This window comes from Carlito syrichta, unplaced genomic scaffold (genome assembly GCF_000164805.1).
Source record: "Carlito syrichta isolate Samal-C Ts95f unplaced genomic scaffold, Tarsius_syrichta-2.0.1 Scaffold302096, whole genome shotgun sequence".
NCBI classification, from domain to species: Eukaryota; Metazoa; Chordata; class Mammalia; order Primates; family Tarsiidae; genus Carlito; species Carlito syrichta.
The window spans coordinates 173,752-189,311 of NW_007246192.1; the positions used below are offsets into that span (position 1 = coordinate 173,752).

Below are 15,560 nucleotides of genomic sequence, written 5' to 3' on the forward strand. Positions count from 1 at the left end.
GTTTTCAGGGTGCCATCACCTGACTACATTTTTGTTAAATATAGTCATTCTACTGTACAATTAAGCCACAAATTTATTCCTTTTGTCTTACTGTATGCCTGTACCTTTAACCCACTTCTCTTCATCTACCCCCCTCCCCAAAGGTCAGAAATAGTCTTCTCTCTATTATGTTTAAAAAAATACACACATATACACATTACACAACTTAAACACCTTACATTTTTTTAAGTATAAAACTAAAACTAAAAAAAAAAAAAATTCAGTAAATCATGCTGTAAACAGATGTGCTATCATTCAGGCTTTATTTTTTTCATTTTTAGAGCACAGACTGAGTAGACACTAGCTTTGGCATATCTTAAGGGTCTTGGGATTTTCCAAATGATAAATGAGCATCAGGTTTAACTTAAGCTCACCAGTTACATCAGCCCCTAACAAGAGAGTCATTTTGACCTTTGAAGCTTTGAAGACAGGTACTGACTTCTCCTCTCTAGTTATAAAAGTCCTAGATGGCATCTTCTCTCAATAGAAGGCTGTTTCACCTACACTGAAAATCTGTTGTCAGCATAGTTACCTTTGTCAATGATGTTAGCTAGATAATTTGCTGCACTTCCACACTAGCACTCGTTTCACCTTGCTGTTTCATTTTTATGCTATGGAGATAGCTTCTCTCCTTAAAATCTCATGAACTAATCTCTGCTAGCTCCAAATTTTTCTCCTGCAGCTTCCTTACCTCTCTTAGCCTTCCTAAAACTGAAGAGAATTAAGACCTTGCTCTGGATTAGACTTTGGCTTAAGAGAATGTAGTAACATGGGTTCCATAGAGACCAGTGTGATGACTTAGTGGTAACCGATTTGTCATCTTCTGAATATGCTTATACCTACAGTTATATTTATAATAATTTTGGGGGCAGGGCCCGGTGATTCAAACCTGTAATCCCAGCACTTTGGAGGCTGAGGCAAGATAGCCTGAGATAGGGGTTCAAGACCAGCCTGGGCAACTTGGTGAGACCTCATCTCTACAATTAATCAAAAAAATTAGCCAGGTGTAGTGGCTCACACCTATAGTTCCAGTTTCTTGGAAGGAAGAGGCGAAAGAATGATCTGAGTCCAGCAGGTCGAGGCTGCAGTGGCTGTGAGCATGCAACTGCACTCCAGCCTGGACAACAGAGCGAGACTTCAACTCAAATAAATAAATAAACAAATAAATAATTTTTGTTTAATGTCTGCTAGATTTTCTTTTCAGCTGAGGTGAGTGGATTGCCTGAGTCCACGGGTTCGAGACCCGCCCAGGTAACTTGGTGAGACCTCATCTCTACAATAAATCAAAAATATTAGCCGGGCGTGGTAGCGCACGCCTGTAGTTCCAGCTACTCGGAAGGCTGAGGCAGAAGGATCGCTGGAGCCCAGCAGGTCGAGGCTGCGGTGGCCGGGAGCGGCCCCACTGCACTCTAGTCTGGACGACAGAGTGAGACTCCAACTCAAAAAAAAAAATTTTTTTCTTTTCAAGGATAAAAATAAACAGCAGCACCTTGTCATGTTAAATTCTGTCATTGCATTTTCTTCTTCTATTAACTTTTACCTTATGTAACATCCTTGTTTAGCTCTCTTAATGATTTTTACTATAAACTTAAAATAACAAAAACAACTCCTGCTATTGTTTTACTCTTTATTTACATGTGCATGAAACATCTTAATCTTTTAGGGTCTTTACAATTTATCATTTTGTTTGTCTTTGACAACTGATTTATGGAATTCTGTCCATACAATTCTTTAATAGAGATTTTTATCTAGTGTAATAATCAAGAATTATATTATAATACAATAATTTATATTATTTTTCTTTTTTTTTAAATTCTCCTTCAAATGCTTACTGGTTATGATATACATTCCATACTGATTTCATTTTACAACAAATTATATATTCCAATCCATTTATCTGTTTCTCAAACATCGTGAGCTGCAATACACGCTAATTTAGTTGTTCTCATTACTATTAACTAAATACATTTTGTGTTTGCTTGAAGGATTGATATGTAACTTTTTGGTTTAACTATTAGCCCTATAATTCCTAAACACAGTTCATTAATCTAAGTTAGAAATGTAAATTTCATTATATACTTCTATGTTCATAATTTATATTTCTTTAAGTTCCCATGGATGGGTGTGGTGGCTCATACCTGTCATCCCAGCACTTTGGGAGGTTGAGGCAGGAGAATCACTTAAGCCCAAGAGTTCAAGACTAGCCTGGGCAACACAGTGAGACCTCATGTCTACAAAAAGTATTAAAAAAAAAAAAAAAAAAAGAGCTGGGAATGGTGACACATGCCTATAGCCCCAGCTACTCGGGAGACGAGGCAGGAGGATTGCTTAAGCCGAGGAGGTCAAGGCTGCAGTGAGATGTGATCACGCTGCTGTACTCCAGCCTGAGTGACAGAGTGAGACCTTGTTTTAAAAAAAAATCCCCAATTTGTACTCAACTAGTTTTATTTTGTATCATCAAATCTGTTAATATTGTAATTCACCTATCTCTTGTAAGTAACTTTCAGTAATATACTACTTACAAGTCTATTTTTTTCTCAGTAATAATCTATTATGAAATAATTTCAGGTTCCCTAAGACCTCAAATGTTTCTTTCTATCTCCTAGGAAACATTCAATTTGACCATACAACTTACTGGAATAACAGTCATTATTATTCTTAGCCATCATGAAGCCTATTTTCAGTCTACAAAGTAAAAGCTAAAGTAGATTTTGGCCTTCCTTCCTTAAATGATATTGTAAATTCTGTACTATAGGTTTAAATATCTGTTATCTAATAATCTTTAGGCTTACTCCTGCTTTTTTGAAATACTTCCTAATATTTATGCTGAAATTAAGCTGCAAATAAGGAAAATCTACCTTGCATGTTTTATTATGGTCTCCATTTTGCTTGTTTTTATATTATGTAATAGTCTTATTATCCAAAGATATGCTGCATAAACAGATAGTAAAACCATTGTTTTTTCTTCTTGATGATCTCTTTATGTAATTTTTCTGTGATTTAGATTTGCTTTGCTTGCTTATTATTAGTACAGCTAATTATTTACTTGGCTGCATCAATTATTTCCTTAAAGTCTCTATCCATGTCTCAATATCAATAGATATTGATGGAGTAGATATTCTGATGATTATGGAAGACCATACAATTTTTTTCTTCTCCTTTTTATCATACAGCAACATTTGCCCATTAAATATACACTTCTGTTTTGCTTTTTTTCTCACTTTTCTTGAAGTGCATTGTGTGGGAATTTTTTAGTTGGTTTTACTTTTTCTTCTGCCATCCTCCTAATACTTTATAAGATAGAAGGTATACAAAACTAATACTCTATTCTCAATTATAGTACTCACATTTAGCACTGAAGATCTAAGCTAGAACTGTAACATATTTTTAATAGAAACAAGATCAAGTAGAATAAATAGCTTTTCTTCACATTCTCCAGAATTTTACATTAATAACCTTATATCACCATAAGTGCTTAAAAACATATATTTAATGTAACAGCTTGTGTTTTGCTTGTTCTTTTCTTTGCTACATTTATACACCAAAGGAAAAAAGTATTATAGTATAAAAACCTGCATTGCAATAGCTAATAAATATCTCTTCTCTACCAAAAACACCTACAGGTGTTCCTCTAAACGAAATGTTCTAACTTTTTCATGAAATCACCTATAGGTATAAAATAAATCATACTACAGTATAATATTTTGAAAGAACTGAGTAATATTCTAAAACCTAGACTTCTATAAGAAATAAAATATTTTAGTATCTGAAACAAATTCTGTAAGGGGGCATATTCTTTAATAAAATTCCACTTATCCAAGTATTTTGCTTGCTTTACTCTTTAAAAAGACCTAGTTTCTAGGCAATGTATCTTTAAATTATTATCCAATGAAAAAAGACACGGTCAAGAATTAAAATTTGTAAAAATGTCTATTTGTATATGACCCTTATTAAAATTATATCATAGGGATTTAAAGAGGCCCCTTTAGATCTTCCTGATGTTTATTTGATTCAAAACAAATGTACAAAATCCCTACAGACAAATGTATTCATTTTTGCAAAAGCATGGCAATCCATCACACCTTTCTCATCAGATTGTATGCACTACTGGGGACTATATTCTCACTGTTTTTCATAAAAATATTGTTTGAGGTATGGTATACTTTTAATGTATTTTTTCCAGTGCTTAACATTAGGTATACTATAAATATCAGATGTTCTTTCACAGATTTCATGATCTTAATAATATTAAAAACATATCACTGATGCTGTACGCCTTGAGTTGTCAATCTGAATGAAATGACACCATTATTAGCATCATCACTAACAGATTTCTTAAATTAGCTGCCAATACTATCAATTACATATTTTACTTCAGAAATGAGCTTGTCATAAGCATGCCATTTGCCACTATTTCTCTGGCTAGTAATAAATTCAAAGTGTTCTTTGACAAGGGAGATCAATCAGGACAGCAAAGAGACCTGAGTTCAAATGTAGATGGAGACAATTATTAAAACCGTGACTTATAGGCAATTTATTTAACCTCTTTAAGCCTCAATATCTTCCTTATTTAGTTGCTGGGAGGATTAAATGAAATAATGCATGCAATGCACTTAACACAGAGCTTGGCACACACTAAGTGAAAGATTTTAGTAGTTGATAATAAAGATGATAATTTCCTACAAAATATTTCAAAAACTAGTCCCAGCAGTTGTCAGATGCCATAGACATTTTTGACACATCTGCTACTCTTCACTCTTCTTTCATTCTTTTTTGCTTTTCTGTATTCTGTGTTCATGGCCTCCTCAGCAAGACTTTGGTAACATTACCTCGAAGAGATTCATTAGGTGGCACTCAGAATACCTGAAATGGAAGCTATGTTCTCCATGCACCTCTTTCACACATGTTGAAGTTTCCAATTGCTCTTGCTTGAAATAAATTTGCGGGAAGCTGCCTTTACTCCACACTAAGCATTGGAGAGAGAAAAATGGCCAGTGTCTCTGGGGAATAATTAACAAAAGACAGTTTGTTTCATCTTCATGATAAAATACAGCATCCCTATTAAAAGGCAAATTCATCATTCCCAAAAGTTAAATAGAATGACACTTTAAAAGTAATTCCAGCTGATTAAATTTAGGGTTCTGAAAAAGAAAATTTAATTCATGAATATACTCTGAATCTTTCATTTGATTTTAAAATGTATAAATGTTCATTTAACTTTAAGCCCTTGCCTCTCAGTGTTCTATTCTGAGCTAGTCAAACAAGTGGTAGCAGGCATGCTGGGCTCAATAATACTGCCTCTCATATTTAAATACTCTATTTCACTTGGATTGCAAATTAAAGACAGTCTCCTGAACGCTGACACATTTTCAATGATTGATTTTGCAAAACGTGTTGATTTTTCCTACACTGTTTTGCCTCTCTGTGTGTCAACTTTGGCCTTCTTTTCTTGCTCCTTTGCAACGCTGCTGTCTCTTTGAAGCCATTGTCTGCCTGATATAAAAAATGCACATTAAACTTCATGACTAATTACATAGATAGAAAACTCCCAATTTCAAACATAAAATACCTATGCCCAGAAACCATAACAAAAGCATCTATGTACAAAACCCTTAATCAAACCTTTCACAGACTTGGATTAAAAGAAATCCCAATAATTTATTTTCTGTTACAGTTGTGTTTACATTCTTTGAAAAGTTGATTTCTTATGCATGCTACATGCCTAAAAGTCACTCCATCTAGCAGCAAATCCTTTACCCCACAAAAGTTTATATTTGCTATTAGGTCTTCTTCAATTAAGTGCTACTCAGTGGAATTGTTTTATTTAAAACACAAAACTGGTTAGTCTTAACCCCTCCATACTATGCATTAACAGAGTAGACTTTTCCCAATAAATCCTACAATCTATGGATTAAGCACACAGCTTCTTATATTTTGAAAATAGACCTGAAAAGAGAATGAAAGATACTTCTGTCCCCCCAAAACTCCCCAAAATATATAAAATAATGTCTCTAAATCTGAAAGTTCAGTGCCACATATAGTATAAAAAGTACACATAGGCCACTCTTGGTGGCTCAGCCTGTAATCCCAGCACTTTAGGAGGCCGAGGCGAGTGGATTGCCTGAGCCCACGGGTTCGAGACCAGCCTGGGTAACTTGGTGAGACTTCGTCTCTACAATAAAGAAAAAATTAGCCGGGTGTAGTAGCGCATGCCTGTAGTTCCAGCTACTTGGAAGGCTGAGGTGGAAGGATCGCCAGAGCCCAGCAGGTCAACGCTGGGGTGGCTGTGAGTGTGCCACTGCACTCCAGCCTGGGCAATGGAGTAAGACTCCAACTCAAAAAACAAAAAAAAAGAAAAGAAAAGAAAGTATACACAGACCACATATAGTATAGAGCACAAAATTAGTCTCTACCTATTTATTAGGAAAATGATTCTTTTCATTCTAGAGTTAATTTAACAAACCATTTTTTTAAACTGTAACATACAAAGCTATATTTAAGTATTCTGACTGTAAGTTTATAATACAGTATGAGTGTGTGTGTAGGTGCGCATGCGCGCACTCATGCATGCACTGAGGGGCAGGAGAAAGGGTCAAAAAGATGCAAAGTGAAAACCATATGAAATAATGAGATGAGCATTGTGAGAAAGCATGCTATGGGGACAAAGAAAGGGAGAGAGGTTATGAATACTATCCTGCTTGCCTCTTTCGCATGTTAGAATTTTCATAAAGCCACCATTTGTTTTCACAACGAGTCCTAGCAACAGAGATTCCTAGCTTCAGTCTACCAAGTCTAGGTACTCTGCTGTGTGCCCGTTGCATGCCTTTTTGTTAGACCAACTCTCCTCGACCTCTAGTTGTACATCTCACGTAACTAGCAAGTGCAATACTAAGCTCAATACTTGCATCACATGCTACCACACTACTTTTCTGGGACACCCTGCAATGACTACCAGTGCACCAATTAACCAGCCCAACCCCAGATATAAAATGTTAGTTGCTTGAAAATGTTTCAGAATGGGAAGATGAAAGGACGAGGGGTGAAAGTAGCCACACTTGCTACTCTTCAGAAATAGCCACAATACCTAAGCAGAGCAGGTTGGATTAAGGTCTGCACATGAGCCAAAGCTTAGAATTCATTGCCTTTGTTGGCTCATGTCACTTCTTTAATTAATGTCACTTTCTCTGGTTTAATATCAGAGCAAGTGACAAGAGTGCTTCTGGATGAATTGTGTTTTCTGAGGACTGTATGGCACACTCTCCTGCAGTCTGACAGAGGGACGTGCCAGTTTTACTTGGCAGTTATAATGCACCAGCTTTAGTTTTAGTAGTTTAATTTGTGGCAGTTATATGTTTTGAATACGTTGAAGTATTCACAACGGTCTCATGGAATCTGTTCCATAGATAAAGTTTACACAGTGGAAAAGCAAAAGCAATGGCTATAAGGCGATTAGGAAAAGCTTCTCTTGGCCACAGTTGGTCTTACAGGCATTCCTGTAAATTTAAGAGCATTTAGAAGATATGATTAAAGTGATCACAAGGAATGGTGCCCTCTTTTGGGGGGGGAGGGGAGTTCTGTGGTGGGTGTGAGACAATCATAAGGAATATGATGTTTAGAACTAAATTTTATGCAAAATCCATTATTCAAAAAGCAAAGTTTATATACATGATAGACATGCAATGAAATACATGTAAAAATAGAAAGTTTTGTTACTTCTACATTAAGTTGGTTCTAACATTTTGGTTAACTAAGTTTTTATTGATAGAAAACTCAGAAGAATTTTTGCATTGAGGAGAAAGGACTAAACTTTTTCCTTTAGTTTATTAAAGATCTTTCTGTTTCAAGCTGAAATATTATGAAGGTTTTTTATTTGGAGTTTTCCCTTCATCTCCTTTATACAATTTTGTGAAGCTTCATCAGCTCATGGTGAGAAGAGTTGCCACCAAGGAGTTCTTCTAAACTTTGCCTGCCCTTTCTAAATTTAGGGTTCTTTGCTGCAGCAGGTTGAAGATCTGGCTTTGATTGCACCTGGCTCTGCTGGAGAACAGAAATATTCATCTCCACTGAATGCATGCTGCTTAAGTGCTAGAGGCACTTGCAGGAGAGTAACTCTCATTGGAAACTTCATTACAATACTTTCTCTTCCCTACATGAAGTAGTAATTCTCATTCACCAAAGATAAAATTTTGCCTGACACAGCCACAGGAGCTCCTGTTTAACTTTCAAAATTAATCAACCTCTAAGCTGGAGTAGAAATGGCATGTCCTTTAACCTTAAGCACAAAAAGCTCTCAACAGACTGCAGTTTTTATATCCCTGGATGGGAGTTTGGGCCCCTGATACTTAAACTTGATTCACATACTGGGTTTCTGGCATGCTTTTGCCCATACCCATCTGCTAGCCTGGCAGAGTGCCCATTCAGAAGGTGTGATGCCAGTTTCAATAGGGCATAGGTGCCAATCAAAGATGGGTTTGGAGGGGCAGCATGCAGAACGCAGCAAAAGTCAGTTCTTCTGCCAGAAGATCCTCCTGTTATCATATAATGCCAATGAAGGGCCACATGCTTCATTGCTTGGGATCACATTGCATCTGTAGATGTTTCTGGCCTTCAGTGGATGTATTTCTACAGAATCTTTTCCCTCAAGTATTCCTTGATTGGAGATGTTAAAGTAAAGATAAATCCACCTGGCTAACTAAAGGCCATCCTTTTAAAAGAAACAAGGGAAGTCTTCAACAATTATCTGGAATAATTGCTGAGTTTTCTATCTTTTCTCCTAAAATATTCTTTCATGTAGAATACTGATGAAATGGAGCTATTGAGAACAAACAATCTGAAGGAATACTAATTGCAAAATCAAGTATCTAAGCAGCATAAAATCCATAAGCACTCCTATGTTTAGATGATGAACAAATTTGCATCACCCAAATAGGTAATTTCTAACACTTTCATTTAGAACTCAAAGTTTCTTAATCCTCTTCCTATTAGTTTTATAGATATAGATATGCCTGTGTCATAAAAGAAGAAACACACCTCATACTATTTATGCCTCTTCCTCCTTATCTAAAGAAAAAAAACCTAAAACACTTCAGAAGCAGAAGTCTATCCATATTTCATAAGGAAGCCAGAAGCTCTCAAAAGCTGAGAATTCTTTTATTGTGTAGCAATAGAGGTGAGCTCATTTCAGGAAGAAGAAATTTCCCCATAGCAATAGGTTTCAAATTTAAAAAAACCTTGACCATTGTAAACAGTTACAAGATAGTAACAGGTGCAGTGGAAGAGACATAATATATAAATGCACCGAAGAGCAGAGTAGTTTATAAACCTTCCCTTAAGGCAAAAGAGTCTGACAGTAAAATGCTAAAAATGAAGAACCATAATATAAAATATGTTAAAAAGAAGATTGGACATCTTTAAAAAATGAAAATGTCAAGTAAAGGCTAAGGATTACAAGAACTCTCCCTTTCTATGGAAAGAAACCAAACTTTCTTATATATTTATTTATTAATGGGTACATAAATAAGCATGGCCGCTATCTCTTTTAAAAAAACTCAAAATTAAAATACATACAAATTAAAATACGTCTTTTAGAGACATTCATTTCTTGTTTTTAAGTCCAACGAGTGTATTAAATTTACAAAATCCCAGATGATTCCTTTTTTCTTTTTAAGTTTATCTACACCTTCATCAGGGAATTAATTTATCATACATACTATATTTTCTAGTATAAAATATCCTTATTTTCACCTTTATTCTCTTCTTTTCACCCCCACAGTAACCTTTGCCAAACTTCCTAGTGACAATTATGGCAGTACCATAATTTTGCACTGCTTCAAATAAGACTAACTGCTTATCCCATGCCTCTCCCTATAAAACACTGCCAAAATAGCATTTAATATTACAACATATAATGCAATATTGTGTTCTCATTCACTACCTTTTTGCTAGCATTATCACTGGACTCTTCCAAACTTTATTCTGCATGCCTAAAAATCAATCCTTTACAGCTGACTAAAAAGTAAAACAAATAAATAAAAATTACATACAATTTTTTTCTATTTCTTCATAAACAGATACGTTTCCTTATCAATAAAATAAATTAGGTAAACTTTGATAATTTCTAAAAATCTCCCCCCAAAAAGATTTCTTTTATGTTTCTAAAGTACAAAATTAGACTAATCTGACACATGCCTAAAAAAATGTCTGACAGTCACTTTGATGAGTATTAAACATTTATCCATGGATAAATGATCTGACCTTAGAGCTTCACCACAGTTGATTTTAGTTATAATAATGTGTTCTTTATCAAAGATAATGCTATTGATATACTGTCAATAAAGCATATGAACACTCTTGTAGATAATGCCATGATAGTCACCTTGTCTCAATGTCCCTTGACTGCAGACTGGAGTTAAGAGTGACAACTATAATTATGGAAGACAACAAAGCAAACTAGCTTGTGTGGGTTAAGTACTCCAATTTCAGTCTCCACCTCTCAAGCAAAAAACTGTTAGTCATCTATTCTGTGCTTGATACTCCAAAGATGCTAAATGGTCATCACTATACCCAACTTCAAAAACTAAGACTTCCACAGATAAGTCATATCTATTTTTACTAATATAATCAGACTTCAAAGGAATGTGACTGAAGTTTATCCTATAATTCTGCTTTTCTGGATTTTAAATTATTTCTGAAGCCCAGTACCCTTTATATCAGAAGCAGATAAAATACAGCTTAGGTTTGAGAACTATTCACCATCCATCACAGCTACTACAGTAAATATTAGGAGAAAAAGACACAGAAGTAAAATGTCATAAATCTTCTACTGACATTCTCCATGTTCTTAGTTGTACCACATTAGTAATTAAATCTACCACAATCCAAGGCAGAATAAATAGAAAACACTTTTAATGGAGGTCTTTGTCACCATCTTAATCCACTATGGCATCATATCGGAAATTCTAATAGATAAATTATATTTATTAAGTGTTTACCAAGTTCCAAGTTCATTAAAAAAATTATCTCATTTAACCCGCACATTTATTAATATCCCCATAACACACAATTGAAACAGAGAATCCAAAGAATTAAGTAACTAAGTGAAAGTCACTCAGTTTGTAAGTGCCTCAGTCACGTCAGGATTTAATTCAGATTTGTCTAACACCAAACCCCTGCTTTTATTTATGCAATTCTCCCCTAGTTTACTTGGTTCTATGTTCTACCTGGCATGAAAGTAGAATTCAAACCCTCAGTTCTCTCTCCTTCCTGGTGCTTCAAAATTTTTTTCACTTATTTGATACTAAATGACAGCAATTTTCCCCATCCCTTAAACCAGTTTCCTATCTTTCCTTTCTTCCCCATCTTTTCAAATATAAAAAAAAGAACGTTGACTTTGTTCTCTTATTCAGACTTTTCTTTTCCCTTCTATAACTATTTCTATTAGTGCTACAGGCACATTATTTCTCCAAGTCAAGAGTAAATACCAAATTTCTCTGCCCCTTCCCCTTTACTGTAAGTTGCTGATTACTGAAAGGCCTGGCTATTGATCTCAAAGCTAGAGGACAGTTGTACATGCACAATGAGTTAGAGTGGCTAGTTTCTTCTCTGCCTTAGGCAACAAATGCTGATAAAGTGTCTGCTGAAACAGTATATCTGGAAAGAATAATACCTAAAAAGAATGTAGCTGGACACAAGAGTATTAAGGAAATCTTGAATTTAACTGCTTCTTTTCTTCACTTATATACAGGAAGTGATGAGAACCATGGCAAATGCAAAAGCATGATACAATTTCACATGGATTTGCTTCTATAGCTTTGAAAAAACTGAGTTTAATTAAGTTAAACAGAGTCTATGATTCATTAGCATCACTTTTGATAGAACAATGGCAACATTAGGAACACAGTTTTATCACATATTCTGAAACATGGAGCCTTCTCAAAACAGCTTAATATCTCTTTAAAGTATTTCTGGCCAGGCGCAGTGGCTCAAGCCTATAATCCCAGCACTCTGGGAGGCCGAGGCGAGAGAACTGCCTGAGCCCGTGGGTTCGAGACCAGCCCAGGCAACATGGTGAGACCTTGTCTCTACAATAACTCAAAAAATTGCTGGGCATGGTTGCACACACCTGTAGTTCCAGCTACTCGGAAGGCTGAGGCAGAAGGAGCGCCTGAGCCCAGCAGGTCGAGGTTGCAGTGGCCGGAAGCGTGCCACTGCACTCCAGCCTGGGCGACAGAGTGAGACAAAAATAAAAAAATAAAAAATAAAAATAAAGTATTTCCCCACTGGCATGCAGCTACTAATCTTCCTAGGGTCCGGGTCCTAAAATTCAAATAGTAGAAGTGCTTCATAACATATCAAACCCTGAAATATGCTGTAAAATAAAATAGTATTACTTTGGTAATGAGAAAAAAGTAAAAAGTATGTGATAAATATTTACACTGAAAGAAGCAAGGATTTCTCTGCATTTGTATGAGGACAAGTAAGTCATATGCCTGAGCAAATCCTTTTTCTTAACAAGAACCACACAGATAGTGAGTATGTGTGCATTTATATACATACATATGTACAGACATATACTATTTAATCTTAAACATGCACTTGAATTTAAATATGTATAATGTTTACATTTTATTTTATTTTATTTACTTTTCTTTCTTTCTTTCTTTTGAGTTGGAGTCTCACTCTGTCGCCTAGGTTGGAGTGCAGTGGCACACTCACAGCCACCCTAGCGTCAACCTGCTAGGCTCCAGCGATCCTTCCACCTCAGCCTTCCAAGTAGCTGGAACTACAGGTGCTCACATCACGCCCAGCTAATTTCTGATATATTGTAGAGACAGGTCTTGCCAAGTTGCCTGTGCTGGTCTCAAACCCACAGGCTCAGGCAATCCACTTGCCTCGGCCTCCCAAAGTGCTGGGATTACAGGCTGAGCCACTGAGTCCGACCATCTTATTTTTTCGGAAAAGGATCTTTATTATTCACAATCAACAAAACATATTTGTTTGGAAATATTTGATGAGGAATCTAAAATTCCCCCAAAGGAGGCCTTATATCAACTTCTTAAACTCCTATAGAAATAGATGTAATATGAGCGAATACATTTAAAACTTATCCTTGAGGGTATTTTTTTAATCACTAATATTTATCTTATTTTATTCATCAAATCCAATCTTGTAATGGATATCCCTTTCTCATTCCATTACAGACTTAAGATAGCCCTGAATGATTCAGTGTAATTTTTAAATGCCTGAATGCACATATCTACGGTCATCCTAGACACAGAAAAGAGCAGCTAATTCATTTCATGCAACAGATGCCTTAAGTTAGCTTTTAAGTCTCCAGTGGAGCTCAGTTAAGAAATGAATAGAACCTTGTATTACCTAAATATTAATGATTACGATTCACCAACAGAAATTGTTTGTATTTATACAGTTGTGGTTTCTGAGCTGTAAAAAGTATATTTCCAAGAAAATAGGTTCTCAAAAAAAGAACATTAGCATTTTGTCTGGCAAATTGTATAATTACACTCTGGAAAGACTTCTAAGAGTTATTCAGAAAAACATGGACAAGGAGTGGGTCAGCCATGTCTTGGACCTAGACATTGTACTAAACATCAACTATCTTCATATTACTGCTTAGTAAAGTACATTCATTAATTTTAATTAAGTAAATTTATGAATTCTACATTATTTCAGTGTTTCTATTTTTAAAATATCATAAGTTAATCACTATTACAGTCACAAATGCAAGAATATTTGGTAATTTAAGGTTCTACTTTACCTAAATATATCAATCCAAATCCTCCAGAGCCAACCATCCTGCCCAGCACCCATTGTTTGCCTTCCATATCATCCAGAACCTTGCCTTCTGGAAGTGGAACAGGAAGTTTGTATTTCTCATTTCTTCTTGGTGGCATCACTTCTATTGGCAGAAGGGGTGAGATAAATGGGTAAAAATAAAAACAAACAAACAAAAAAACTCCCTAGAATTAAAATACGTTTCCCAAAATGTCTTCTATGGGGAACTTTCCCAGGTTACCAGAAATTAGGATTCTGAAGTCAACTCGGTTTGGAAAAGCCCACACACTATATTCAAATTAGAAATTCACATACATTACAATATTGAAATCCAAGAGGTACTGATATTAAAAAACAAAAACAAACCAATCTGGTGAATTTCATTTAACTCAACATTTCAAAATTCATTTTGAGTGGTCTATAGTACATATTAACAGTACAGAATACACTTCAAGAAACGAGTTAACAATTTTCAACAAGCAAAAGAAAATAGATTTCATATACATGAAAATACTCCTTTCATTGAGATTGTTAAGTGTTAAAGGTAAGAAGGTCTTCAGTCACTAGGAAATAATATACCTTTGGACTGGAAAGACATACACAAAGCTTCTAACACAGAGTAGGTACTCAGTAAATATTTGTTAATCTGATGCAGAGTAGATACTCAGTAAATACTTGTTAAATGAGCAAGAGATTTTCATGGATACATAATTTAGCAGAATACTAGCCCACTGGGTAGTTCCAGGGCTGGCAGACTACTCTTCCAGTTTCTTGCCTTCTTACCCTTTCCCTTCCTCACTTCCTCAAAGTGAAAACAGCCCGGCCTTAGAGAGTATTGCTGTACTGCACACAACAAAAGTTTAATCTCCATAGTAGAGCTATACAACTTTAATCGATTAATTGTAATTGTACACAATGGGAGATTTTGAGTTGAACGGGATAACTTCTTAGGGAAAATAAATACACCAGCAAATATGTCTGAAACAAATTTAAATGTGAAGGTAACAGTGATATTCTAAGTATTTATGAAGAATTTTTAAAAACTGATGATGCTTTTGATATGAACGTTAATTATAAATATATAACTATCAAGTTTTCTTCATACAATCTCCCTATCTTCCATTTCAGAAAGTATCTGCCTTTCCTTGAATAGGTTTTATTTAATCCCATGCTCTTGTTTTACTTAGTAGCAAAGTACCTGGTAAAGGAACACAGTATATATACCCTTAACAATATTCATTTGTCCTGACAGGAACACAAGTGAAGCTGTGACTTTGGACAGTAAAGCATGATCATCATAAAGTATCAAACAGCAGGAAAAGTGTGGTTTCCCCGGGCCGGTACATTATATATACTGGTCTCCATTACACATTTGCTGATTTAAAACTTCAAGTCTTTAAAGAACAACTGTCATAAATTCTACATGATTATAAAGAGGATAAACACAGTTTGGGGGCAAGTCAGTGGCATCAGGTCCTGAGGCCTGAAAGGAGACCCTGACTCTGAAATGCACAACCTGGGAGCGGAGCGCCGGCGCACCTGCCCAGGGGAAAGCGGCTTCCTCTGACACGGAGTCGCTTCTGCTTCTGAAACCTCCCAGGGCTGTGATGAAGTGCTCAACACGAGTTTCCAGGAACGGCCCGGGACCCAGACGCCTTAACATGAGTCAGGGCTGGGCTCCGGGCAGGCCGCGGCCACCAACCCTGGGGGAGGAAGCGAGTGCCGCGCGG

The 15,560-nt window shown here is 35.8% G+C and overlaps 1 protein-coding gene across 1 annotated transcript in view; it reads right to left on the reverse strand.

Moving 5' to 3' along the window:
* Nucleotides 1-13,950, reverse strand: part of VRK2 (vaccinia related kinase 2) — a 117,610-nt gene extending 103,660 nt beyond the window's left edge. The window contains exon 1 of the mRNA XM_008056078.2: nt 13,814-13,950. Within this exon, the coding sequence (XP_008054269.1) occupies nt 13,814-13,949 (136 nt within the window). The 5' untranslated portion in view covers nt 13,950. The remainder of the gene's footprint in view (nt 1-13,813) is intronic.
* Nucleotides 13,951-15,560: the final 1,610 nt, after the last annotated feature.